The 26627-nt window shown below is 44.0% G+C and overlaps 1 protein-coding gene across 1 annotated transcript in view; it reads left to right on the plus strand.

The window, feature by feature from the left end:
• Window positions 1–2031: 2031 nt before the first annotated feature.
• The window catches only part of LOC102387499 (calcium-activated chloride channel regulator 1-like), a gene marked incomplete at its 3' end in the record, with an annotated part of 30082 nt that continues 5486 nt past the window's right edge, over window positions 2032–26627 (plus strand). Inside the window, 12 exon segments of the mRNA XM_025195397.1 lie at window positions 2032–2164; window positions 4278–4395; window positions 5192–5369; window positions 5944–6171; window positions 8973–9004; window positions 9006–9186; window positions 10911–11088; window positions 14480–14586; window positions 14986–15210; window positions 17640–17910; window positions 19925–20089; window positions 25539–25772. Coding sequence (XP_025051182.1) covers window positions 2032–2164; window positions 4278–4395; window positions 5192–5369; window positions 5944–6171; window positions 8973–9004; window positions 9006–9186; window positions 10911–11088; window positions 14480–14586; window positions 14986–15210; window positions 17640–17910; window positions 19925–20089; window positions 25539–25772 — 2050 coding nt within the window.

Below are 26627 nucleotides of genomic sequence, written 5' to 3' on the forward strand. Positions count from 1 at the left end.
AGAGGCCAAAGATTGGGACGTGCTGAGTTTGAAACACATACGGGGATCAGCTTGTACAGGCTGATTGTCCCAGTTTGACTCAGACGTGCCCTTATGAACTGAATGCTGGCCCATGAGGGCGTCAGCTGGACACCCAGCCGGATTCAGAGGGATTCTGTTTACCCGTGTGCTTGTGTCTGACTGCAGTTTATTGTTGCTCTGATGAACTGATTCTTGGTATATGAGGGTGTCAGCCTGTCCATGCTGATCAACCCAGCCGGGTCAGGTGTGTCACGTTAATCTGTGTGTGTTTGTGTGTATGACTGATTTGGTGACTGGAGGAACCCAGTCCCATTGAAACTGAGTCCTGCAAGATAGTTCCACTGGGGGTGAGGGCTTGCAGAAGGGAGAGATACGGCTCCATATAGTAACACAAGCAGCACATAGACAGAATTACCAAGACCCTAGAAACTATCCCTAATAAATGAGCACGCCCCAAAGTAATAGGCAAATCTGGTAACAAGGGTGTTGGCCTAGAATGGGTTTTGTATTTTTCAATTTCTATCACACTTGGCCAGGTACAGTAATTACACTTTTCCTACTATAAGTAACTGGAAACGAGACTAGACCCACAACAGAACAGAAGTTTGGCACATAGACTCATTTAAAATGGCAGAACCTGATTTAAGGTTTGTCTCCCCCAGCCACCCCAGCACTCAGCACCAGCAGGTGAACGTATGTTCTGTTCACTACCGATCTAAACTACGCCACATAGAGAAAGCCGAGTAACTTACATTAATTCCACTTCAGGCTTTTTGAATGTCTGTACCTAGCCTGGGGGCATACACAACAGCCACCATTTCAATGACCGCAACAGGGCAGCACAAAAATCCAAGTAAACCTGTTCTAAGTAAAGGCCCAATGAAACCTGGAAGCAAATCCTATGGAGAGCAGAAGCCTAGCTAGGGGGTTAAGAGGAGCACTGGCTAGCAGATGGCACCAGAATCCCAGCCCTGGGAGTCTTTGCCATGGTAGGGATAGCTATGCGTATAGAGCTATCCTAGACTGCCCACAGGAGCTAGACAAGGCAACACCACACCAAGCACTATCTAGGGAGTGGGAGCGTGTGGAGCAAGTAGGATCATGATCTCTCCACCCAGGGGAGCCTTTGTCAGAGTAGGCACAGCATAGCACCCAATATGTACATAGTGGTGAGGAGTGAACGGGGGACCCTAGGGGTCTCCCAGGAAGCCTGGCTATGGGGCTCCAAAGGCCTGAGTGGAGCTTCTGCTGCTATAGCAACAGCAGAAGTAGCTGGGAAGGTAAGTCTTCTTCTTATCCACATTCCCTCAACTCAGTCTACAATGGTTGGCATACCTCTGTGGCACCCCTCCTCCACTCTCCACCCCAGCACTCAATCAGCATGCTACACCTCTGCACAAACCTGCGAGAATACAGCTAGCTGAATGCCTCAGCAAAACACAGAGTCCCTAACCCACCTCCTCTCTCTGTCCCCAAGCATTCATTTCCAACATTAGTCCATTAAATTTATTTTATATACATTTCTTAAGGCCATGACCTCAGTCTACAGATGTGATTAAGCATGGCCCCGCATGCTAGTATGACCCCATGTGCCAGATTAGGTGGCAGCAATAACAGCCATCACTCTGAGAGCACTAATGCTGCTATGGCACCTCTTCCTTGACTTGTGGGGAACCACACTGGCAAATAACACAGCTCCACAGGCAAGACACAACATGTGGGCAGGAGGGTCAGTGGAATATTCCAACATTATCACAATTCCAGGAAAACGCCTCAGGAAATTAACATTTAAGCCAACACATTCAATAACAACTCCTTATCATACATACCAGGTCAAATTCTGGTCTTAACACGTGTTGGTTTCTTGTGGCCAAAATGATGGTATAAATAGCCCCACAGTTCCATAAGTTTTCAAACCAACAAACGTGGAGAGAGAGACAAACAGTGATGGTGTTTAAGAGTATGATTCTTTTAGTGTCATTTCAACTACTGCTCGTGGTGAGAGGTTCTATGGTACAGCTGAAAAAAGGTGGCTATGAGGACATTGTTATTGCAATTAACCCGCGTTTACCAGAAGATGACAAGATCATTGAAAACATACAGGTAAGAACGCTGGCGTTCATCTGCATGTCATTCAGAGACAGTAGGATCCCTTGGTTATTTTTCTACCTCTGAAGTAATCATAATGTCAAAAAAGGGCAGATTCTTCTCCCATTGATACTGGAGGGAGTTTTCCCTCTGATTTTCAATTCCCTGATTGCTACATATGTTCTTTTCTTGAATTTTGCTTCTCATCTCTTCTTGCTAATGGGAGCACTAATCTCTTGAGGATGAATTTGAATATTATTCCTCAATCCAGGAGATACTCATTTTCTACTACTTCTTTCCAAAATGTATTTAAACAACAGAATAAACAACTGAAACATGATTAGTAATGAATCAGCAATTACTGCTCTACAATTCTATCATTAGTCATCATTAACCTCTACACCTTCAGTAAAAAAAAAGAGCAAAAAAAGTGTGTGAAGTTGCAGTGCTATTTCTGTACTTTGTTACATTTTCCAAGTTAACTACCTCTATCCCATTTACAACCTCCTAAATTCTATATTTCTGTATTATTTTTACAGTTCTATATTTCCATGTTATTTTTCCCTATCCTTCTTCTTCCCCACCCATGCTACCTGCAGGCACAGTAAGAGTTGGGAAATATTTTCAAGCGTTCTTGCCCTGAGGTCTGGAGTCTCAGTTCTTTAAAAGAGCACCCCACTTACATGTCTCTAGCCATCAACTCTCTTGTGGGGAGGAAGTCCTAACTAGGACCTTGGACTGCAGTCTTCTGGCAATACACTGGTATTAATGCAAAGGAAGAAATTCTTGTGCATATTGTACCAGAGTTTATTGCTCCTGGGTGCTGTGCCTTCACATGCACTTGGGACTGCAGCACATTAAGTGAAGTTAGAGCAGCCCCAGCTGGGAGGGGACCTGGGGGGGTCAGCCAGCCAGCCAGCCAGCCCAGGGCTGCTCCAATCCAGCTTAATGTGCTGCAGAGTTGCTGGATGGGGAACAAGGGTGTCCCAGTGAGCAGGCTAGCCTCGTGCTCCAGGCAGACCCATCAGCATCTACACATGTATTGCTGTGAAGTGAAGAACTCCGCCTCAGGATAATACTTGAATTATAAATACTAATCTGCAGAGGAGTTCATTTACTGTGGCCTAATAGGGCCATTCATGAAGACATTGTGACTTTACTGCAGAGATTATTAGGCAGCTCAACAGTAAACATCTCATACAGATGTGCCCACTGTGATCATCCTAAAACACGAGTGGGCAAAATACAGCCCATAGGCCAGATCTGACCCACCGAGAAATTAGGTCCAGTCTAAGGGGCAGCCTAGGCCATGGTCCATGTGGCTGGTCCTGCTGCCTCGGGGTGCACAGTGAGGCTGGGACAGCATGGTGACTGGACTCCATTTCCCGGTAGCTCTGGTGGCGGTGGCTCCTCCTGACTGCCACTGCCAGACCCAGACCCACTGCCTGGGCACCCTGACCCAGCTGCCCCACATCCACTGCCAGGGGTGGGACCCACGCAGGCAGGATGTACGACCAGGCAGCTGGGATGGGGCCGTGAACTGGTGGGGAGTGGTGTTTGGGAATGAAAGGCGCAGTTGGGGCTGGGCGGACCCGGGGATCTTGAGGCAGAGACAGTAGCTCTGTCCCGGTCCTGCACTGTCACCACCCCAACATCCTGGCCCCCGCCCAGGCCCAAGACACAGCTCTGTACCCAGACACACACCCTACCCATGTAGCTCCTGGCCAATCTTCCTGGGATTACAGGGAGGTGACAAGGCAGGGCTGAGGCCAGAGCCAGGGTGGAGCCTCAGTTTGCAGGCAGGGCCATGTGGGGAGCGTCCCTGTACTGTTGTCACAAGACCAAGGAGTTATGCTTATTGAACAATAAAACTTGTTAATTCAGAGAGCTGTACTCTGCCTGCTGTTCCCTCCTGCAATCCCTGGGCAGTGTAACAATTTATTATTGAATATTATTAAATCTTTACCAAAAGCTGTAAAAATCCTGGGGAGTTAATTTAACCTTGGTAATCTATTTGGGTTTCAAGTCCTGACTCTGAAAGGGGCACACAGGTTTGCACTAGCAGAACTTATTGAAGAAATGGAACCAAAGTATGTTAAAATGATTTGACCTAAAGTCAATTTTATACTGTTGGGTTTAAAATGCTCATGTGTTCTTCTTTTTCACAGCCAGAGTTTTTGTACATGAATGGGCTCATCTTCGGTGGGGGGTGTTTGATGAATATAATTATGATGCACCGTTCTATGCATCTGAAGACTCTGGGGAAGCAAGGGCTGAAGCAACAAGGTGGTACTCCTTCACATTCTGTCTTTAACTGATATCATTGTAAGCATTTTGATTGCATCTGCCATACCCTTGTGTTCTTGGTCCCATCAATTTTTGAGCCCCAAGTGAGTAGGCTTGGTGAGCTATTATTCAGGTGGGGAGAAGGAATTTTAGTCAATACATAATTAACAATTATCACTGCCCACAGTTTAGTCTTGTGGAATTGCATTCATTATCATTTTATCATGCAGGACTTCAAGATAGCATGATCTTTTATTCTACATGCAAGTGCAGATTTGAATCCCCTATTTTACATGATTACCTAGGGTTTATCAAATAGCAATTGGCATGAAGCATAGATTAATATTTTCTCAAGCCCCTTTGGGAAACAATCCTGGAAGTTTCTCCTCCTTATCCAAGAACTTCTTTTAAGTTCATGCTCATTTTCTCTAAATTGTTAAGAAGAACATCGTTCCAGTTTCTTTGCTACCACAAAGCTTATGACGATTTCTATGAATTCTGTACATCTGTTTTGTTTCAAATGTGCAAGTCTGTCAATACAAAACCAAAATAATAAAGACTAGATATCTCAATGATGTGAAATGGGATGCAGAATTATTCACTTTTCAAGCACTGCTATGAATTGTAAACTTCTTGCAGCACAGCCATTCTGTGTTTTGCATAAGGACTCTAGCACAACAGGATGGCTGGGATCCTTGGTCCTACTGTAATTACAAAAATAAGTAACCAATAATAGTTATTTGTTGGTTACTTGTGGCTTGATGGCTGTGACTTTTTCTATCTTATCTCACTGTAGGTGTTCAGCTAGTATTGCTGGTCGATATATATACCATAATTGCCACGGAAACAGATGCGCAACTAGGAAATGCAACTACGATGAAGCGACCAACCTGTTTGAACCTGGATGTCAGTTTGTGCCAGAAAAACAACAAACTGCCTCAGCATCTATAATGTACATGCAAAGCTTACCTTCTGTGAGTATCTTTTCCCCTTTTTTGATTTGCAGGGTGGACAATATTCAAGGGTTTGTGCATTATTTGTGTCAGGAGTAGAAATTGCTTATGGAATCGGGCATTTCTTCAAATCCAAATTATTTCCAAAGAATGCATGCAAAGTTCTTCTTAGAACCAACCAGCATGAGGCTGTTCCTTTAGTCACAGTTTCAATCTATGTTCAGAACAGCTATCTGCCTGAAAAGCTTCTCTTCTTTGTTCTCAGCACCCTGCGTGTAGTTCTTCCTTTACCATCTGCCTGGCTTTTTAATCTCTTGAGTACTCTTTTTGCCTCTTCTCTGGAAACTTGTCTCCCCCCTCCCAGCATAAAACAGCATCCAGTTAAGGCAGGAAAAATCAGGACATGCAAAATGACCATAGAAATATGACAAAAATGTCATGCTTCTTTTTGTAATAGAGGGGCATTATCCATGGGTAATATATTCTGCCTGGTAATATGTCACACTTCACACATACACAATAATAGGATGAGGTTTGCTGCTACATGTGCACGTGCTGTATAATAATCATTCTTGATTCCCAACTGTTTTTTTAGGTGGTTAAATTCTGCAATAAACACAGTCATAATGAAAAAGCTCCAAATATGCAGAACAAAATGTGTAACTACAAAAGCACATGGGAAGTAATTATGAACTCTACTGACTTCAGCAATGCCTTGCCAATAGACAGCTCTCATCCTCCATCTGAGCCCTCTTTTGTACTGTTACAGGCCAAGGACAGAGTAATCTGTCTAGTGCTGGATGTTTCTGGGAGTATGGATGCTGTAAGTATTACTATTTTATATCATTATGAGCATAAATCCTTAGAAACAAACATAGATATAAAATGGCTGATTTATTATAAAATTTTCTTAGTCAATATTTCAGTTATCAGATTTATTCTTTTAGTAAACTTGGGGCTTATCTAATCATGGGTGGAGAAGTGCAACTCCCCGCTGTCACTGATAACACTCTGCCAGAAGCTTTCTGCATTACTGTGATCCTCTGGAACAAACAGAAGTTCCCTGTTGGTTCCAGGAAGGAGGGGAGTCTAGATGCTGGCAGGTATCCTGCAGCCAGTTTCCCCTATAGTGTTGCCAGGTGTACGATAATTATCATGTTTGTATGACAATTTCTACCCTTGTATGCTGTACAATCAACAACGGTAAAAGTGTTCAACATGTACATTAATACTTGAGCCAGCTAATTCATGCAGCATATGCATAACCCAAGTCATTCCCAGGGAGTCGTAACTGATTTTGGGGTTTGCTGTCAGCACTTCCTTATCACTGCTTGCTTTGAAATAAAGACATTCTTCAACTTTGATGACCCAATTAGCAGGGGGGAAAGGCAGCAGAGGGAGCTCATTCTTGGGGCTCCCCAGCTGGTGCTGAAGGGTAGGGTGGGTGAATAGGAGCCCCATGGTGGGAGGATGGGGGAGAGGGGAAGGCTCCAATACACCTTCTCCCACCCTGCAGTGGGGGCTGAGAAAACCCCAGACCAAACTCCCTCGACTTAGTTTCTGCCCGCCCATTCTGAAAACAGCTCGAGGCTGGCAGGCCGCACAGACAGAGGTTACAGAAGAGGATCTGTTTTGCAATATCTTCATCAGACCCCGCATTCAATGAGGGGAGAGATTTTCACCCAATCGACCATTTTTTAAGTGGTCTTCAGCCATACACTTGTGTTTAGTCACAGCTATAAACTGCTTTCTGAGGCCAAATCAAGTGAAAATTGTCACTTCTGTCTGTGCCACATGTTATGCAAAATTAGGAACTGCTAAAAAGAAGTGTATGAAGGCTACTAACTGCTAAGACGGAGTGGCCAGATTTAGTCCATTTTCTCTTTCAAGATAAAAGTTTTTAATACATTGTACTTCTTTATTTTCATATCATATAAACAACCAGAGTAGTTTACTTCCACCAATAAAGAAAATATAGAGATACGAGTTTCATGATGTGTTTCCAGAATGTTTCTTTCTAAAATAATTTTCAACCTCAAGATGTAAGTTGTATGTATCAAAATAATGAAATATTTAACCTTCATCTTTGTGTCATGCTTAGGAATGGAGAATGTGGGTAATCATAATGTGGAATTATTTATCCAGGGCAATGTTCTTTTCTTAATGAGTTTTTTTTAAATTTAGCATAACTTTCTATTTGTATATGCCCCTGAAGGTCACACGAGTCTTAGAAGAGGGTATTTAAAGAGACATGGATCTCAATACCCTAAATTTAGGCATGTACTTTTACGTATGTAAATAATGTAAAGCATACATAGAAATGTTATTCATATGATCTGCATAAGTGTTAATTTTTTTATCGTGTATTTTTGCTTTTTTCATTTACCATTATTTCACCTCTTGGAATGTATTCTTATATTCTAACCCACCAACAGGTATTGTATTTAAATTAACCTATATATTCACCTTTCAAAAATATGTTGATGCTTAGGGGATAACAATTGGTCAATGAGTTCAAATGATTTCTAGCCAGTTTAGCGAACTGTTTAAGACTTAAGAGTCACTGCTGAAAAGAGCTCTCAGAAGTAAAACAAGGGAGTTCTCTTTGTTCTTGGTATACACATGGATCACCATTAACCGATCCCTTCCAAACAGAATACGCCAGTAATCTTCCTCTCTTGCTTGATATGTGTACTATACAAGGGTCTAAAAGTTTATAAGCACCCTGTTTCTGTGTGCCATTATTAATAGTGTCAATATGATGTTTTGGAAAGAGTTGGCTTCAGGCCTTAGCATAACTGTACAATTACAATATAGTGATATACTACTTACAGTTATATTATTCACCAAAAGTTATTCATTGAATGTGATCTTCTGTCCTGATCATGAAAGAAAACATCCTGACAACTGACATTTTTCAGTCTGGAAGACTGTAAGGCTGGAATAGGAGTGGTGGAAGTACAATGACAGAACAGCATGGGAATTCACGCATAGACTAGTGCTACAAGCATTTTACTCTTATAGACATCAAATTCACCTCCAAACTATTAAAGAACAAAATATCCCAGTAAGAGTTACAGCTAGACTAACCCATCATATCTAAGCCTAATGCAGGACAAGAAGAGAATTCTTAAATAGATCAAGAATAATAGCAGTTAGCTGGATGTAGAAAGAAATATTTGTCAGAGCAAATTTTCTCCTTTTTGGGGTTTCAGTAATCTGTTCAAATACTTGCATTCAAAATCATGACATACACTAAAACTGACAGTGTTTTCAAGGCATGGATACCTATAAAAAAGAAAACTAGCCTAATCCACATGTGTGATGGCATAATTCTTCAGGTCTGCAATCATTTTACCAAAATAAATATGGAATCTGAAAATGTTTACTAGGAATGCTATGAACAGACATTTAGATAATGTACAGGATAGTTGGTGATACTGAGATATGGGCATTTGTCTAATTTTCCATATTTCCCTCCAAATCTCATATGTACTTTTTATCAGAAACATTTTGATTTATCATTATCAACTGAACAACAGCTCAGGAGCAATAGTTCTTATTCAGTATCTTCTCCCCAAATAGCTCTGACAGTTCTAAGTATGTTCTTTTCATCACATACAGCATAATCGGATTACACGGCTCCATCAGGCTGCAGATGCAGATTATTGAAATCGGTTCCTGGGCTGGAATTGTCACTTTCTCATTTTCAGCAACAGTTCAAACTAACCTACAAAAAATAGTCAGTGAAAATGTGCGCCAGGACCTTATCAAATACCTGCCTACAAGAGCTGATGGAGGAACTAAGATCTGTGCAGGCGTACGGCAAGGATTTCAGGTGAAGAATGCTGGGGGGCTTTACCTGGGAATACAGTAACAGAATTAGAGATATTGGTGGATAGACAATGGACCAAGAGAAATAAGAATGATTCAGAACTTGGAAAATCATGACAAGTTATGAAAATCATGACATGGAAAATCATGACTTGGAAAATCATGACATGGCTTAAGAAGCCCAGTGCATGTAGTTTAGCAAAGACAAAGTTAAAAAATGTCTCTTTAATAACATACATGGGGAAGAAAAGGATGATTTCTCTCTAATCTAACCAACAAAGGTATGAATAGTTCCACTGACTGGAAACAGAAGCCACACAGATTCAGACCGGAAGTACAGTACCAGTGATGAGAAACATACTGGGAGCACTATGAAAACTTAATTGTGTGGCACATTCTCTGTCACTCAGAGGATGTCTGCAAGGCACAATGCACTCCATTAATCCACGCACCTGTTCATCTTGGTCCTCATTCTAGGACTTTTGGAGCTAACACAGTTAACTTTACATGTCACAGGGTGGCGCTATGTAGACATACAGTAGTTTCAAAATCCTAAAATCAAGACTGGACAGTTTCTAAACATTATACAATAGCTAAAAACAAAAATTATGGATTTGATTTGAGTTACTGAATGAGCTTCTGTGGCCATACTATGAAAGATGTTAGCCAAAATGATTTTAATGGTCTGTTCTGGCTGTAACTTTCTATGAAGTACACCAGTTACTTTTAACATCTTGTCAGTTTATCAGCAGATGATATTTTTCAAACATTATATCTTAGTTCTGTCCTTTCAAAGCAAGCCAATATTGGAAAAGGGTTATTTATATTAAAAATGTGTTGAGTAAATCCTGTAAGATTGCTTTGTAGAGAATCAAGACACCTTCTAGAAATGAAAATAGTGGACATTTGAGGTTTGAAACTCAAAATTTAATCTTTTAGTGTTGGCATAAGTCAAATTCTATTCTGAAAATCAGTTCTGTGGAAATGGAGGGTAGATATGCCACATGTTTTCTGTGTAAATTCAGAGTCATATTTTATGACCTCGGTAAGAGAGAAAATATTTTAACTATGTTTGACTCCAGCTACTGGAGAGAGAACTGGATTCAGCCCTACTCAGCCTGGCTTGTGCATCTTCATGACAATGTTAGTTGAGTCCCAGTTACAAGAGTTAATACTGACTAGAGTTATACCACATAACCCTACTGAGGAGAAGTGGATTGCAGAGGTGTAACTGAAGACAACATTAGATTGCAAATACACTTCTTGCTTGAGCTGACATACAAATCAAAAATGACTATAATTTGACTTTCAGATTTCAGTGTCAGTACTGGAGAATGAGAGAGAAAAAACAGACTCAATTATGCTTCAAACAGTTAACAGCTATTGCCTTAAATTGGAATAGGACTTGGTTCACCATATTTTTCTTGTAAATGTCATCTGCAATTATTGAGCCATAAGAAACAGAGGAACCTCATGTGCTGCTGGTAGAATACCCCTCCCTTCCCTCCCTTGAACTATTGAACTGTATAATGCAGGCAAGATAATGCCAATGTGTTCATGTTGGCTGATATCCCCTCCTCTCCAGAAATTTCCCATTTACAAGGAAAGGGCTTTGCCCTTAATTAACTATTAGGATAATTTTCCTTAACTCACATGTTAACTGTTAGGGAAGCTGATGTTACCAATGACGTTCCAGTGCTAATGCTGTGGATCCTCTTCACAATTTAGGTGATTAAGACAAAGTTCTCAAACACAGATGGGTCTGAAATTGTGTTGCTGACAGATGGAGAAGACACTACTATGAGCAATTGCCTTGAGGAGGTGAGAAGGAGTGGATCAGTCGTTCACACCATTGCTTTAGGGCCACAGGCAGCCCCGGAACTAGAACAATTTTCGAAAATGACAGGTAAATACTTTTCTAATGAATCCTGCTTTGGCAGGAATATCTTAGTGATGAAATGCAAAAGCAAAGCACATATTAGCTTGAAATGTGGAAAGAAAATGAACTTAGTTACTGTATTCAAGGCTCATCTGTAGTATATTAATTCTTACCTGAATAAAGGGAATATTTTGTTTTACTTACTTCTATTTAAAAAGTAGTTAAGTGGTAACACCTTACTATGTAAAGACATGTGATAGTTCTATAGTTACATGTTTCTTTACATAGAAGTTAAGCACAGTGTGTAAGGAGTCTGTAAGCACTATACCAAGATGGTTAGGTCTGCCAGTTTAAGGGAAACCATGTGGATGCTGTATGATGCTGCAGTGGGAATTTCTTGTGTTATTTTAGACTCAGTTTAATTCCCTGTTTAATTTATACTCAGTTTAACTCCATGTAGTGTGTTATTGCATATAAATGCTGCTTTCTTATTCTACCAAGTCACCCCTGAGTCTACGCTTCTCTGGGCTGAAGAGTCCCATGGCTCTCAGCTTCTCTTGATAAGACCTGCTCTCTTGCCCTCTGATTATGTCTGTGGCTCTCCTTTAGACTCTTTCATGCTTCTCCAAATCCTTTCTGAATTACAGACCCCAAAATTGGATGCAGCAGTCCAGCTGCAGCCTCTCCAAGGCTGAGTATAGCAGGAGGATGACTTGCTGGGTCTTGCTTGAGATACATTAATAGATGCAAGCCAGAGTTTTGTTTGCTTTGCCGGCTGCAGTATCGCATTGGTGGCTCATGTTCATCTTGTGATCAATCATGACCCCCGAGTCTCTTTCAGTCATGGTACTAGCAAGTGTAGCACTGACGAGCCTATAAGTGTGACGTAGGTTTTTTCTCTGGAGCTGGAGCATCTTGCATTTCTCCATGTTGAATGTCATCAGGTTTTCATTCGCCACCTTGTGAGCCTGTTGAGATCAGCCTGGATCACCAGACTATCCTCAAGTGTGCCTACACTTCCCCATAGTTTGGTGTCATCAGCAAACTTAGCCAGTCCACTATGCAACATGTTGATTCGGTTTCATCAGCTACTACTCTCTGGGTCTGATCTCAGAGCCAGTTCCCCAGACATTGCACTGTAATGATGTTGAGTCTGCAGTTCCCCAATTTTGCCATGAGGACCTCATGGGACATGAGGTCAAAGGCTATTTTGAAGTCCAAATATATGATACCAACCTCTTCTTCTTTGTCCAGGTGATGTATCACCCGGTCACAGAAGGAAATGTGATTGGTCAGGCAAGTCCTACCTGCAACAGAGTCATGTTGGCTATCCCACAGAATGTCTGTTCAGTCATGTCTGTTTGCTTTAGTGACTCAAGTTTGTATTCCTGGGTACTGTCATGAAGCAAAATATCTATTGGGAGGGTGGGATCCAGGATAACTTTTTCTGGTCTGAGTACCATTACAGAAATGTTCACTGAGGGCCTGATCCAGTTTGGTCCCATAGGTACCCAAGCAAGACATGGGCAGAATTTTGGTGAATAACTTCTACTAAGTAATCCAGATTGGGCCTGCTCCACAAACCACAAGTTGAGGTGGTGCCTCCAGTTTGCACTGGAAAGTTTCTGGTGCACCTACACTTGGGCTTTAGAGCATGCTCAGAAGTGATCACTTCACAGTCTACATTCTGCCTAAGCTTTGTAGAATTCAGTTTGGTGCTGGGAAGCACCTAAGTCTGTGAAGAGATCTGATCTACTTACCAGGCTTCAAGCATATCTAATGCACACTAAATTTGTTGAGCCCCAGCTCAAGTCTGGGATCGTGCCCAGTATGCAAAAGCCAATAAAGATACCAGGGGTGAAAGTATAAAGATTTATTGCTAGCAATACAAGGTGCAAGCGGAATAATTTCACGTAACAAGCACACAGATTCTTAATTCTAAGCATCTTTTATACAGGAGTATTGGACCTTCATAAGCATTCTTGTTTGCTAATTGGTTATAAGGGAGTGACGCAAGGAGTTCTTTAATGAGCATGTCTCTATACCTGTGTTTTAGCTATGTATCTCATTTCCATACATGTATGTTTCATTAGCATACTTTCTCCCCACCTCGGGGTGTGAATCTTAATATTTAAATCAGCTCTTTGCCCTAGTCCACTGATTCTGCTTTTGTTTTCAAGCCTCCTTTATCTAAGACTGTCTCCTCCTTATCATTGCAGATGGGCATTAGTTACATAACAGAGACTTTTGCTTGGGCTTTGTGTAGTGGTTTCTAGGTCAAACCTGACAAATTCAGCTCCAGATCATTGGTAATGGTGCTGCTTCCTGTAACACAATGACATAGTGCTTTGACCACTTGGCCAGCAAGCAGGACACCTGAGTTGTAAGTAGGGACCTCCTTAATTGGCAGAAACCAGGAAAAACTGGAGGTATCTGCAGTCACCAGGAAGTACTCTGTCAGCTTGGATTTCCCGCAAAATCAATCCCCAAACCCCACAGCATATTATTCATATAATATACTATTTTAGAGTCTCCCAAACCTTACCACAACACTTAGATAACACAGTAATCCCTGCAGCCACTCTCATGAGCTTGAGTCTCACTGACTATCTCTGGAAATGGCGGAGCCTATCTGCCAATCAGTAGTGAGGGGCAGGGGCACCAGGAAATGCCTGTGAAATTGGCCCTTTGTGCCATGAGCAAGCTACAAAAATGGCGTTGTCTTGCCATGACTTAAGTAGGTGTCTAGTTATAAGCCTTCCTCAACCTCAGAGTATTCAAATGCACTTTCAGTGCATTAACTGCCACACTACAGAACAGACTGAGTGGGGAAACCTTCCCTCCTTTCTGTTGAAGCTGGGGCAATGGATAGCCAAGAGTGCAAAAATCAGGGGGCCTGCAGGAAGTCAAGCAGGAAGGAGGATCCTTCTGTAACCCACTGGTAATGGAACTCCCCTGGGATACTAAAAAACTAACTGGATATGAGCTACATCACACTAAGAAGAACTATTCATAGAATTCAACCATGTCATTTATATAGAGATGCTTTTCACAGCAAAATTTCACTTTGTGGGAATGACATGTGTCAGAGTCCAAAATTATCAAAAACATCTTAGAAATGAGAGAGAACTGTACCCCATGACATGGAACAGCATGAACATCCTGTCAGATCAAGCCATATGAAATCTGGTTAAGAAGATTGCCCAGATCAGGGGTGCTGACCCAAGTGCCCACTTCAGTGGATTCCAGACCATCATTCCCACAAAGCATGCATGGAAAGCAATACATTCAGAAACTGAAAATTAATTAGATGGACTATCTAAATGGAGTACCATTTTAAGCACAAGGCTCACAGCAAAGATACATTAATTCCTATAGTTAAGTTCCTGTTCTGATCATTTTAACATTTGCATTTCAGGAGGTTTGCAGTATTCTGCTACAGACGCCCTGGAATCCAGTAGTCTAATTGATGCATTCAGTGGGATTTCATCAGGAAGTGGAAATATTTCTCAACAACCTATTCAGGTCTGAGTTTCAGAGTTTGTTTTGCCTCCCATTATAAAGCAGTTACAGGGCAATTAGGAGACATTTTTATCACTGGTAATCCTAACTCCTGCACTGTGTGGTGGCTCTATCAGTCCTGCTGGCTTCCCTTGGGCATGGAGACAGCAACAGTACAAACCTTCTGCCTTCTTCACAGGACTCAGTTCTGTGCAGAACATGGGATCTGCTCACAGTAGTGCTGTTATAGTATTAATATTACCCTGGCTCCCTTCTCCAGCAGTGGCACAAAGCCTCCCCACCCAGAGTATCCACTGAATTGCCATAATATCAGAGTTGTTCATCCTCATAAGAGAAAAATTAGTTGTATTTTAAGTATTTACCTGCTATCTAACCATAAATCATATTTCATTTGTCTGACAGCTTGAAAGCCAAGCTCTCCAAGTTGCAGTTAGTCAGTGGATGAATGGGTCAGTGATTGTTGACAGCACTGTAGGAAATGATACCTTCTTCGTAGTTATGTGCAGTGGGTCTTTACCAAGCATTTTCCTCACAGACCCTAAAGGAAAACAGTATAAAAATATTAACTTTACCACTAGTACTGCAAACCCCAGAACAGCTCGACTCACTATAGCAGACACCGCAGAGGTAAAGTGCATGTTCTCTCTTTCTGTGTCTGTACACTATACTATCTTTCGTGAAGTAAAGCGTATGTGCTATTTTTACAAGTAAAAAAGCAACATCAAAACCACCAGCTTCACCTTTCTTTTGCTTTGCAAACCTTCTGCAGAAATTAACCTTTATGTACATGTCACCTACACTTTTATAATACGCTGTCAAAAAATGTACCCCATCCTAGGTAACTCATCAGGCTAGTGTGGTTAAGGCAAACCAGTTTCTGTAATCACTGGGTGTGTCCAAATGTAGCTGTACGGCACCCTTGTTATTGCACCATCATTTAGTACTAACATTTGCAGTACTAAAAGACGGCGCAGTAACAGCATATACCATGCCATGGCCACACACAGTTATTTTTGGCTGCTATGTCGCCATAGCAATGCACTGTAATGAGGGAGCGCGCTGCTATGATGACATAGCGGCGGTGTCATGGTTTTTGCCAAAAGATGCTATGGCACCATAGCGTCTTATGTAGACATGCCTACTGACACAAGGGAGTGGTATGGCTAACATCATATCTGATTGCCTTTGACTTCCCAGCCTGAATAAGATGCTGATTTACAGACGAGTCTACAGAAGAAGAGGGACAGCCTAAAGGATAAAGTTACACATTACACTTACACCATATTAAATCTGTCAAATGTTAAGATGTGTTAAAGTTAGAATATGTGGTGAGCAGTTGTATGTTAAGAGTTAATACTGTTTCTTGTCAGCACAGCTCTGACTTATCAGGTGAGGGCTGGCAGACATCTGGCTCTATCCCTGCTGGGGGGCGAGGGAGGGCTGGGAATGGGGCATCCTGAGATGCCGGAGGACAGCAACTGCAACTTGTTCATTTTCTCTCTGTGGAGCAGGATGAAGCTACTCTACCATAAGCTAAGTAGCATGGACCAGAGTTAATCCTTGCTTGAAGTGACCCAACTTTGAAACACTCAGAGCACACTTAGCACAGGCTCCTAAGTTTAATGTGGGGATGCTCCCTTTTTAAGTGGTCTTGGTATGGTCTAAGTGTAATGTGTAACTTCACCGATAGGTACAAATGTAGAGCCAGGCCCATACTCCCACCTTTGGATCTGCAATGAGACATTTGTGATATAAGATTTCCACACAACACCCTGCACTGAGCTGAAGTTAAGGCTGAGCGTTCACATCAGTAACTCAAGAGCACATGTGGTTCCAACAATGATAGAATTCCTAATACCCCAAAAATCAGCTGTAAATTTAACTTTAAAAGTAATCTGAACGTTTGAATGTGAGAACAATTCTAGTTAAGGTATCCAGATTATCTCAGCTATTGCCTTGTATTGATGCGGGGCACTCATGGGTGGGCAAAATATGGCCTGTGAGCTGGATCCAGCTGCCAATTGATTGCATCCAGCCTGCAGTTGCCTCTGCAGGGGACTGATCCCCACCCACTTCTGCCCAGGTGAGCCCAAACCATGCTCCCAAACAGAGCGTGGTTGGGCAGAGAAGGTGGAAAGCAGCTGGGAGCTGAGCCCTGTGTGCTGGGGCAGGAGCTGCCCAGCTGCAGCTTCTTCCCCACCAGGCTGGGCATGTGTCCCTACGGCTACCGCTGCTTCCCCATGCTACCTGCTCCCAGGGCAGAAGCAGGAGAAGCCAATGCTGCTGGAGGCAGGGCGAGCTGAGCAGTACACAGGTGGCTGCAGTAGCAATGAGAGTTACCCCACTGGTAAGCTGTGTGCAATGGCTGGGCCCAGGGCCATTGATGAATGCAGAACGGGTGCAGGTGGGACCATGGCGTGGGCTGCCCTGGGCAGGAGTGGATGGGGCTCACCCCATGTGGAGCGCCATCGGGGCAGCCACAGGCCAGATGAGGTGGGAGGCAGACTGCACCTGCACCACTTAAGTGAGCTGTGTTGCACACGCCCCCTGCCACCCTCTCCCTCTGCCCACCACCGACCAGCTCCCGGGACCTAGGGTGCAGGCAACACCCCATGCACAAGTGCACACCTCCCCCAGCCCCACCACACACCCCACCAGCCCACAGAATATACATAAATATGACTTTATTTTGAGCTAGTATGCAATACTCTCTATATATACTCCTCGAAAAACATAAATCAAGACAAAAATTATTTTTGAAATAAAATTTAAATGTTATAATAGATGTCTGACTTTTAATATAAGATCTGGTTTTCATCTGTAATATGTTAAAATTGTATCTTCTGAAAGACTGTGTTGCCCACAACAGCTCACCAAAACTCGTTAAGCGGCCCACCAGCCAAAATAATTGCCCACCCCTGCCCTAATTGCTCTTTATGCCACTGAAAAATCACATTTTATCTAATATAATAAATTTATTATATAAGAGGAACAAGGCTCCTCATATTATACTGTATTCTTATAATAAACATATTATTTTTATATTTGATTTGCAGTGGGGAAACTGGCATTATCAGATTCAAAATACATATACAGCCCCTCAAGTCATATCAATGACAGTAACCACTCGAGCAGCATCTTTGGATGTGCCTCCAGTGACTGTGAGAGCTCACATGAATAAAGATACAAACAGTGTTCCTAGTCCAATGGTTATTTATGCAGAAGTTAGCCAAGGGTTCTTGCCTGTTCTTGGTGCAACTGTGATAGCCACTGTTGAAACTCAGGCTGGAACTGCAGTAGATCTGGAACTTTTTGACAATGGCTCAGGTAATTTTTTAATAAATGTCCTTGCTTTTTATTTATCAATTTGCATTCTCCCCACTTGTGTTCTGCATTTTAGAATCTACTACATGCTACTTGCAAATTTACACAAAGGAGTCAGTCACCGGTATGCAATGAGCCCAGAATAAGGGGTTTCAAAGGAAGAAAACTGTGACTCTGGTCTTTAGTAGTGGTACTTTAAGAGCAGGGAAGTGCTTTTAGGATGGGTGAATGGCTTGGTATCCAAACTGATACAACATATGTACCCTGATGTATTGTACTGGGTGTAATGGGAGGAAGAAAGAGAAATTGTGCACAGGAAGGAAAGGCAAAGTCTCTCTTCAAAGCCTGTTTTCTCTCTTGGGCTATCACCTATGATGCAAATAACTGCACAGGGACAAAAGATGGCAAACAACTCTATGCCTAAATTCACTCTCTGAACTTTGAGTATATTTTACATACATGTTACAAAACATGTGTAATACCTTTGTGACTGATTCTTATCACACCTGTAACTGAACACAAGGCCAGCAGCAGCTCCCCAGGGCTGCGCCTCACAAAGGGGGAGGTAGGTGGAAGTAGGTGGGTCCTCTCTCAGTCCATTCCAGGTGCAGATGGGGCAGGCGGGGTACACCATGAGGTTGACCTGTAGACTCAGGGGAGTCACCCTACACCCACTTACCTCCACCTTGCCCTGCCGTGGAGGAAGGGCTGCACCCACCTGGCCAGAGCAGTCCAGGGCCAAACAAGCCCCACCAGGCAGGCAGCATAAGCCAGGAAGCCCAAGGGGCTGCAGCCACCAGCATGCGGCTTCCCATGGCCAGCTGTAGCAGTGCAGGGGGGAGCTGCCATGGGGAGGAGCTGCCAGTACCTAAGTCTCCCTTCCCCTCTCCTCTGCGTAATAGGAGCTGGCCCCTTGCTGGCCAGAGCCTGGGCAGTGCTGCCTGCCTGGCAGGGCTTGCTGCCTGTCACCACCCAAGAAGCCATGGGCAGCAGCACCAGTGAGGGGCTGCAGCCACTGACCGGTGGCTTCCTGGAGCCACCTGCAGCAGTGCAGGAGGGACAGCATTGCCAGGTATTAAATCTAAAATTATCGTAATTGGAAGCTCAAAATTACTGTATTTGAAAAACTATCATACACTGAAAAATATGCAAATAAATATGCAAATAAGTCTTCTTCTTATTTACTTTAGATTGCTCACTATAACTCCAAGTGAGTGAGTGAGAATGGAGTCATCAAAGTTGAAGCATGCGCTTATATTAAAGTAAGCAGTTGTAAGAAAGTGCTGATAGGCAACTCAAAAGTTAATTAAGAGTCCCTGAGAGCAACTTGCCTTTTGCATATACTGTGCCAATTAACTGCCTCAAAAGTTATCATACACTTTGAATACTATTTCACTATTATTGATCATACATTGAAATTATTGTATAAACATGATCATTATTGTACATCTGGCAACACTGAGAGAGAGGAGGAGAGGCAAGCAGCATAGCCCTGCCAGGCAGGCAGCAACCAGGAATGGGCTGTACCAGTCCCCTGCAGCTGCTGGTGAGAGCAGGGAGAGAGCAGGGAGCCCCTCTCCTCCCCTCCACTCAGCTTAGCTACTAGGTTGTTAGTTGCCCTTTCCATCTCCTCTCCCCACTCCCTCCCTCCTTCCCTCCTGCCCTGCCACCTTCCAGGTCCTGCTGGAGCAACACAGGGCTTCCCTTCCAGCACCCGGACCCAGGCTAAATGATAACCGGTAAGCTAGAACCAGTTATCACTGAGCTGATCTGTTCACCGATTGGTTAGCTGCTTACATCCCTAGTTTGAATGCTACATTGTTACCCTAAGATGAATATATATTAATCCTAAATTATCACAAGACATGATGCAGTTTTCATTGATGTCCCCATTGAAACGATAATTGACTCCAGTAACAGCAGGACCACTTGTGCTCAAGTACTAAACAGCCTAAATGACGTTGCTTACCAAAAGATAACTGGATTTGGATGTTAACTTTTAATGTTTTATGCCAAGGTGCTGATGTTGCCAAGAATGATGGAATCTATTCCAGGTTCTTCACATCTTTACAGGCAAATGGTAGATACAACTTGAAAGTTTGTGTCCATGGAAGAGATAAAACTGTCAGATTTGGCACGAGACAAAGTCGAGCCTTGTATGTGCCAGGCTACATAGAGAACGGTAAGGGCATTTAAAAAAGTTTTAAAATACTTGGTGTGGATTTGTGTGTGCAAATGATGGCTGATGGGGGCTAATTTACTTTCACAGTAATGTTTTTTAAAGCTTAAGATCTGTTATATTAACTTTTTGACTAACATTTGTACTTTTCAAAAAGAATAACAGGAAGTACATTATTTTACTAAGCTTGAGCACTGTGTACAATAATTTAATAAGAACGATTTACTTTATTATAGAAATACTGTAATAAAAAATACAGTACTCTATGGGAACCATGAACACCAAGAAGCCTGAACATGAGAAATAATTTTAAATCTATATTTAATCAGATGAAGAACTTTTAAATTCTGTTTTGACTTAAATACTCAGGGTGGAGAGGTTGAGTACGAAAGTGTTAATTAAAATAAAACTTTATTTGAAGAGAGATTTATAAAAGGATTCATAAAACTCCTGTCCTGAGTTCTCTACTTACTGAGTCTCAATTAACTGAATTAGCAATGGCGGTGACAGATAAAGCTTGCTGCCTGCATGGAGCACAGGCTGTACTCTTCACCACCACACTCCCCTTGCAAACTCTCCAGCTGAAGTTTGAACCCTGTCATATAACAGTTGTTATGGCACAGCCACTGGTGAACTGAGTGCTGCTGAGCCAATTCAGCAGTTGCTGTGACGGGGTTAATCCTCAGTTGTGGAGCTTGCAAGGAGGGTGTGAGTGATGCTGAGTAGTGAGCTCTGCCCCTCCTCTATGCAACTAGGAGCCCACTATGGAGCCAGGTCCTGACAGCCATTCCAACATCCCCATGCCTCCATTTTGGTGTGGAAATCAGCGTCCTCATTTAAAATATGCACTCCAATTTTGAAGGGCTAATTTTTTTTGGTGGGGGTTGGCGGGGGGGGAGGTGCAAGTGGTATGTGAATAAATATAGTATGTCCTTTCTGGGTTATATATTATCACCAGAACGTGTAGGCCAAATCCCACCCTCAGTTACAGCTTTGAAATCTTATAACCTGTGCTGGAACTGCATAAGTTTAATCAAGGGCACAATGTGAAGACGGGGGAATCCCACAGTGGGACCTGCAGATGGAACTTAGTTGAAACCTTTTTTGGGGGTAAAGAAACAACAACTCACCAAATTTTTATTTTGCCACTTAATTTAGCAGATATTACTCTAGATAAATAGAAGGAGCAGTTCTGATGACTAAGAAACACTCTTTAAATTTGAGATATTGGGTATAGGGATATGAACCATTTACATGATTTATTGTTTAACCAATCAGTTCAGTGATAAGTAAGTGGAACTGGAAGGTGGAAGGACAGGAGGGAGGGAGAGAGGTGTGAGGAGGTGAGAGAGGAGGGGTAACTAATACCTAAAAGCTAGGCTATAGGGAGGGAGGGAGGGGGAGAGGAGTGAGAAGGAGGGAAGTGGGAAGAGGAGAGGGGAAGGGAGTGCTCCCCTCTCATAGGGTGTCAGAGGCTGAAGCCAGCTGGTAATGCCTGGCACTGGCTGCCTGCCTCCCACCTCCCTCCTCCCTCCTGTAGCTGGCTCTGGGAAGCTGCGGCCGGTAACTGCAGCCCCTCACTGACTGGTACATCCGCCTGCCCCTGCGACTTCCTGGGCTGTGCTGCCTGCCTGGCAGGGCTCCTTTGGCCCTGGCGCTCCACTTTGCTCAGAGCAGGGGGGTGCAGGCCCTCTTCCATGGCAGGGCAGGAGCCAGCCTGGGACTCAGCACCCCTCTCTCCCCTGGGCTTCGCAGAGCCACAGGCTGGAGCTCAGTGTTCTCCATCCCCATGGCTGATTGATTCGTCATTTAATCTGCTCTAATTACAACAGGTTAAACAAATATTTATTTAATTGGTATTTGCATCCCTAATCAGGTACTCAGATGTCCTAGAAATGCCACAAGTTAAATCACGGTGTTCATTTTGGCCCCTGGGATCCATGTTAACATGTTAATTGAGCCGCTTATACAAACTAACCATTTATAAAAACAAAGAAAGTATATGCTCATTGATGGCATCATGAAATGGCAAATCGGCCACAAAGCTATTACTCAAAATGTATAACCTATTTGTGGCTGGCTCATATGGCACTGTAAACTGAATGTGTGGCATGCCCCATCATGCTGATGCTGACAGTCAGCTGGTTTTCAGCATCCAGACCTGGGCAGCTCTGGGTCTGCAACGTGGCTGGGGGCTGCCCTTGTCTCAATGCTGACAATCAGCTGATTCTCCACACCAGGATGCGGTCTCGCCAGCACCCAGCACCTGAACGAAGCTCACCCTGCAGCCGCTGATCTTTAAGGCTGAGGGAACGTTTACGTGTGCTCTGATGCATTCGGATTAGAACGCCTTCGTTGAACGAGCTTTAGTTAAAGCACCCCGGCTGCCATCTTGAAATGCTGCACACTGAATACATGAGACGCTGCATAGGGCTACCATATTTCCAGTTCCAAAACAAAGGACACCTGTTGAGGGAAGAGGGGGTTGCCCCTCACTCCTGACCCCCACAGCCCCCCACCTCCCCTGGTGCCCCTTACTCCCAACTCATACCCCCTGGCACTGCTGGTGCCCCTTACTCCCAACCCATAGTCTCTTGTCCGTACTGCTGCCCCTCACTCCCAACCCACATCCCCTTGTTTTCCCTGGCACTGCTGGTGTCCCTCACTTTCAAACCACAGTCCCCTGCCCACCCACTCAGGCCATGCCGATGCCCCTCACTCCTGATTCGCAGCCCCTTGGTGCTGCCCATGTCTTACACTCCTGACCCACAGCCCTACACCCCTCCTGGTGCCCCTAATTCCCAAGCCACAGCACCCCCCAGCCCTGCCAGTTCCCCTCACTCCCAACCTGCACCCCTTGCCTTCCCTCTGCTGGAGGAGGCCCCCAGCTGTGCCCATCCTGACTGAGCTGGAGCGCTGTGGCTGTGGCGGCTCTGGCTCCTGCAGGCAGTGGCCGAGTGAGTTGGGCCCCAGCTTGGCTGAAGGGAGGAGAGGAGGGCTGTGGCATCCCCCACCCTGAGCTGCGGCTCCTGCGTTGCACTAGGCAGCCTGGCCATGGCCCCCCTCAGGCAGCATCTCCTGGGTGCCCTGCCCCTGCCAGCATAGGCACCAGGCAGCCCACTGGCCTGGCTGCACAGCTCCTCGCTACCCTCGAAGGCCCGCCTGCCCCCTTCTCCCACTGGAACGGTAGGCACTTCCCTCCCACCCCCCTGCCCTGGTGTAGCTCCAGTACCCAGACGTCTTCCTCCAGCAGGCACCTGCCCCCTCCCCCTCTGCACACCCATCCCTTCCACACCCCCTGCCACACACACACAGCCCAAACACAAATGGCCCCAAGTCCTGGCCAGCCAACCCCCACCCCCATAAGCTTACCTGCATCCAGCTACTGAGGCTGCTCCCACCACCCTGTCTTGCAGTATGCCGAACACGTGTGTGTGCGCACAGACGCACATGGTGCCCCCTGCCTCCAGTCACCCCAAGAAGTTCCTTGCAGGCTGGAAGGCTGCCAGCCAGCAAAGGGAAACCTATGGTTTCCTTCTTTCAAGAGGAAAACCTCATTTTTCCACAACAAACAGAAAACCTGGATCTTTGGTAAACATGCAAGCCACTAGGGCAAGCCGGGAAATACAGTTCTACTAGCAAAACCCCAAAGATTTGTTCATACCTCAAAAAACTGCCAGGGCAGAAATCAGAGGACCCAAAATGAGGACATGTCTGGGAAAACCTGGACAATACGGTAATCCTAATGCCGCAGGCATAGTATTTAGAGCAGGTCCTGAGAGCCACTCTAATTAAAACATCCCTCTCTACCCCAGAGCATGTGTATAGTCACTCAAGTCCCAGTGAGCCTCAGGGTATGGGACAGCTCCAGGGTCTGGCACCCAGCCCTCCCCTGCCTAATCCTCAGGTTCAGACAGGGGAAAGCCATGGGTCTGAACCAGGCCCTGGGCTGCCTGGTGCTGAAACCTAATGCTCAGCTGAGCATTGGGGTCCAGTACAGGCAATCTTGGGACCTAGGACAAAGCCACTCCCATTCAATTGTCATGATCGTGCTGGTGGCAGCTCCAGGTCCTAAAACTGGCTCCCCTTGCTCCCTCTTTCCTGATGTCAGATGTGTAGCTGCGATGGGGAAGCTTTTCCTATCCCCAGCTGCACATGCTGGTTTAAAGAGTCAGCAGGGAATAGGAAAGCTTCTTTATCCACAGCTGCTAGCATCAGGCAACTCTTTAAATAGGTGAGTACAGTGGGGGGTGAGAGGAGCTTTCCCCATTCCCAATTGCACATGCTGCTTTAAAAAGACACCTGTTGTAAGCAGCTGGGATGAACGAGCTTTCCCATTCCCTGCTGCCTGTGTGGGTTCCTCTTTAAGCCAGCGCTGTGCAGTGGGGGATGGAGGAGCTCCTCCACATCCAGCTGCACCAGGATGCCTGCTCTCTATGAGACCAACATTAGGGAGCCTCTCCCGGGTGTCAGGCTTATGGCACCTAGGGAACATAAAGTGAATGGGCATTCAGCTGGGGCTCCCAGGTGCACACCCAAGACCAACATCAGTGAAAGGCTTCCTGATTTTGGGTTTATGCACCTTTAAAAAGTGGGCGTGCAGTTGGGAGCCCCAGGTACCCACAGAAGCAGTACCTGGGGCATAAGGAGCTCCTGGCTCCACAACTGCTGTTTCCATGTTATTGAGGGGGTACAGCTACAGATGCCTCCCTCTTTCCCCATCCACCTGACCTCCATGGTGGCAGCCAGCAATCCCACAATTTGGATATGAGGAATTTTATGCTCCATTCCCAGAATTGCATGACCTGTCCTGACCTGTTGCATTGCACAAATGTTTAATTTCCTCTTCCCATTTTCCTGGTTGAGGCCAATCTTTAGTATTTTTTTACCAATGTAAAATATTGCAACATGACTGCATAATATATTTTGGTGAAAAAAATGGCTTTTGGAATGTCGTAACTTTTGAGTGCCTGATTTCTGGACCTTAATGTTGAATTAATGTTAACTTTTGCATTTAATCTTTTCTCCTGCAAATTTCTGAAGCCAGTATATTGGTTTAGAAAAGTCTACATAAAAATGAGTATAACTTACACGCAAATAAGTAAGTAAATGGTTACCTGGGATTGACTTTCTTCTACTGCCTACAGTATCTAGGAAAATTTTGGTCAAAGCAAACTTATCTCATCCATAACCCATCGGCACCTTCATAATACTCTACCTATCTTAAATGATACTTGGCACTGTTTCTTGCTCCAACTGCTCTAAAGTCGATTTTGCTTTTGTCTTTTTCTAAATCTTGTGCCAGGTTTTCTATCTTCACTTAACTGACTCCTGAACTTATCTTGAATTAGGTAAATTAAAAAGTACAGGAAGGGGAAAGAAATTAAGGGTAAAAGAAAGTGTTATACTTTGGAGTGTTGTACTAATAAGCTATGAATGATCTTGGGGGCAGGTACAATCCAAATGAATGCACCAAGACCTGAAGTTAATAATGAGGAAATTCAGGCAAAACTAGGAAGCTTCAGCAGAACAGCATCAGGAGGTTCTATTGTAGTGAGTGGAGTGGAAGGAGGATATGCTGATATATTTCCACCCTGTAAAATTATGGATCTGGAGGCTCATATAGAAGATGAAAGCATTCACTTATCATGGACAGCTCCAGGGGGAGACCTTGACATGGGACAAGGTATGTCTAAGTTTTGTTTCAATAAGGTGGAAATTTTGCTTTCTTGTCAGCCAGCTGAAATTACAGGATCACACCAACCAGGCTGAGGTGAGAAAAACAGCTATGTCTTTTGCATCGGCCATAATGTGTTAGATCTTATGACTTGGGCTAAGATAGATCAGGCCAAATAACCAAAAAAATTGCTCTGTTCAACATGATATTCACTGTAGCACTCCCTAATCCTCCACAGAAAAGACAGAGAAACATGGAATGTTCCCAAACCCTGATGCTTTTTTAACCTAAAATGAAAAATGAATTTGACCTATCCTACACTTTCTTATAAACAGCAGCAAAACAATTAAATTAAAAACATAATCACCAGTCACGCTGATCAATCCTACTCCAGTTTACCCTGCAGTTATAAAAAGTTATAAGAGCCTCTTAAAACATAAGCATTACAAGGATTTTGTCTATGTGAATTGGCTAAGGTTCCTACAACTTTAAGCATCTTATGCATGTTGTAACCAGGTCCCATAAATTTGTTATATTATTACTGAGGTACGCATGCAATCCTCAGCGCATCAGAAAGAACTTGCAACTGACAGTCACATAGAGAACTGCTCTAGCGTTACACACCCCTGAAACTCTTTGTAATCAGCTCACCCTGGGACTGAACTGAGGTTCTACTACGTGCTCCCTTGCTACTTCTTCTCCAGCTCAACATAGCTTCATAGGTAGGGTAGCCAGCAGTGGAAAGATATCCTCCAGTAAGAGGATTTGCTAGTGATGCAGAGCTTCATAGATTCATAGATGTTAGGGTCGGAAGGGACCTCAATAGATCATTGAGTCCGACCCCCTGCATAAGCAGGAAAGAGT

Source organism: Alligator sinensis, unplaced genomic scaffold (genome assembly GCF_000455745.1).
Source record: "Alligator sinensis unplaced genomic scaffold, ASM45574v1 scaffold32_4, whole genome shotgun sequence".
Lineage (NCBI taxonomy): Eukaryota > Metazoa > Chordata > Crocodylia > Alligatoridae > Alligator > Alligator sinensis.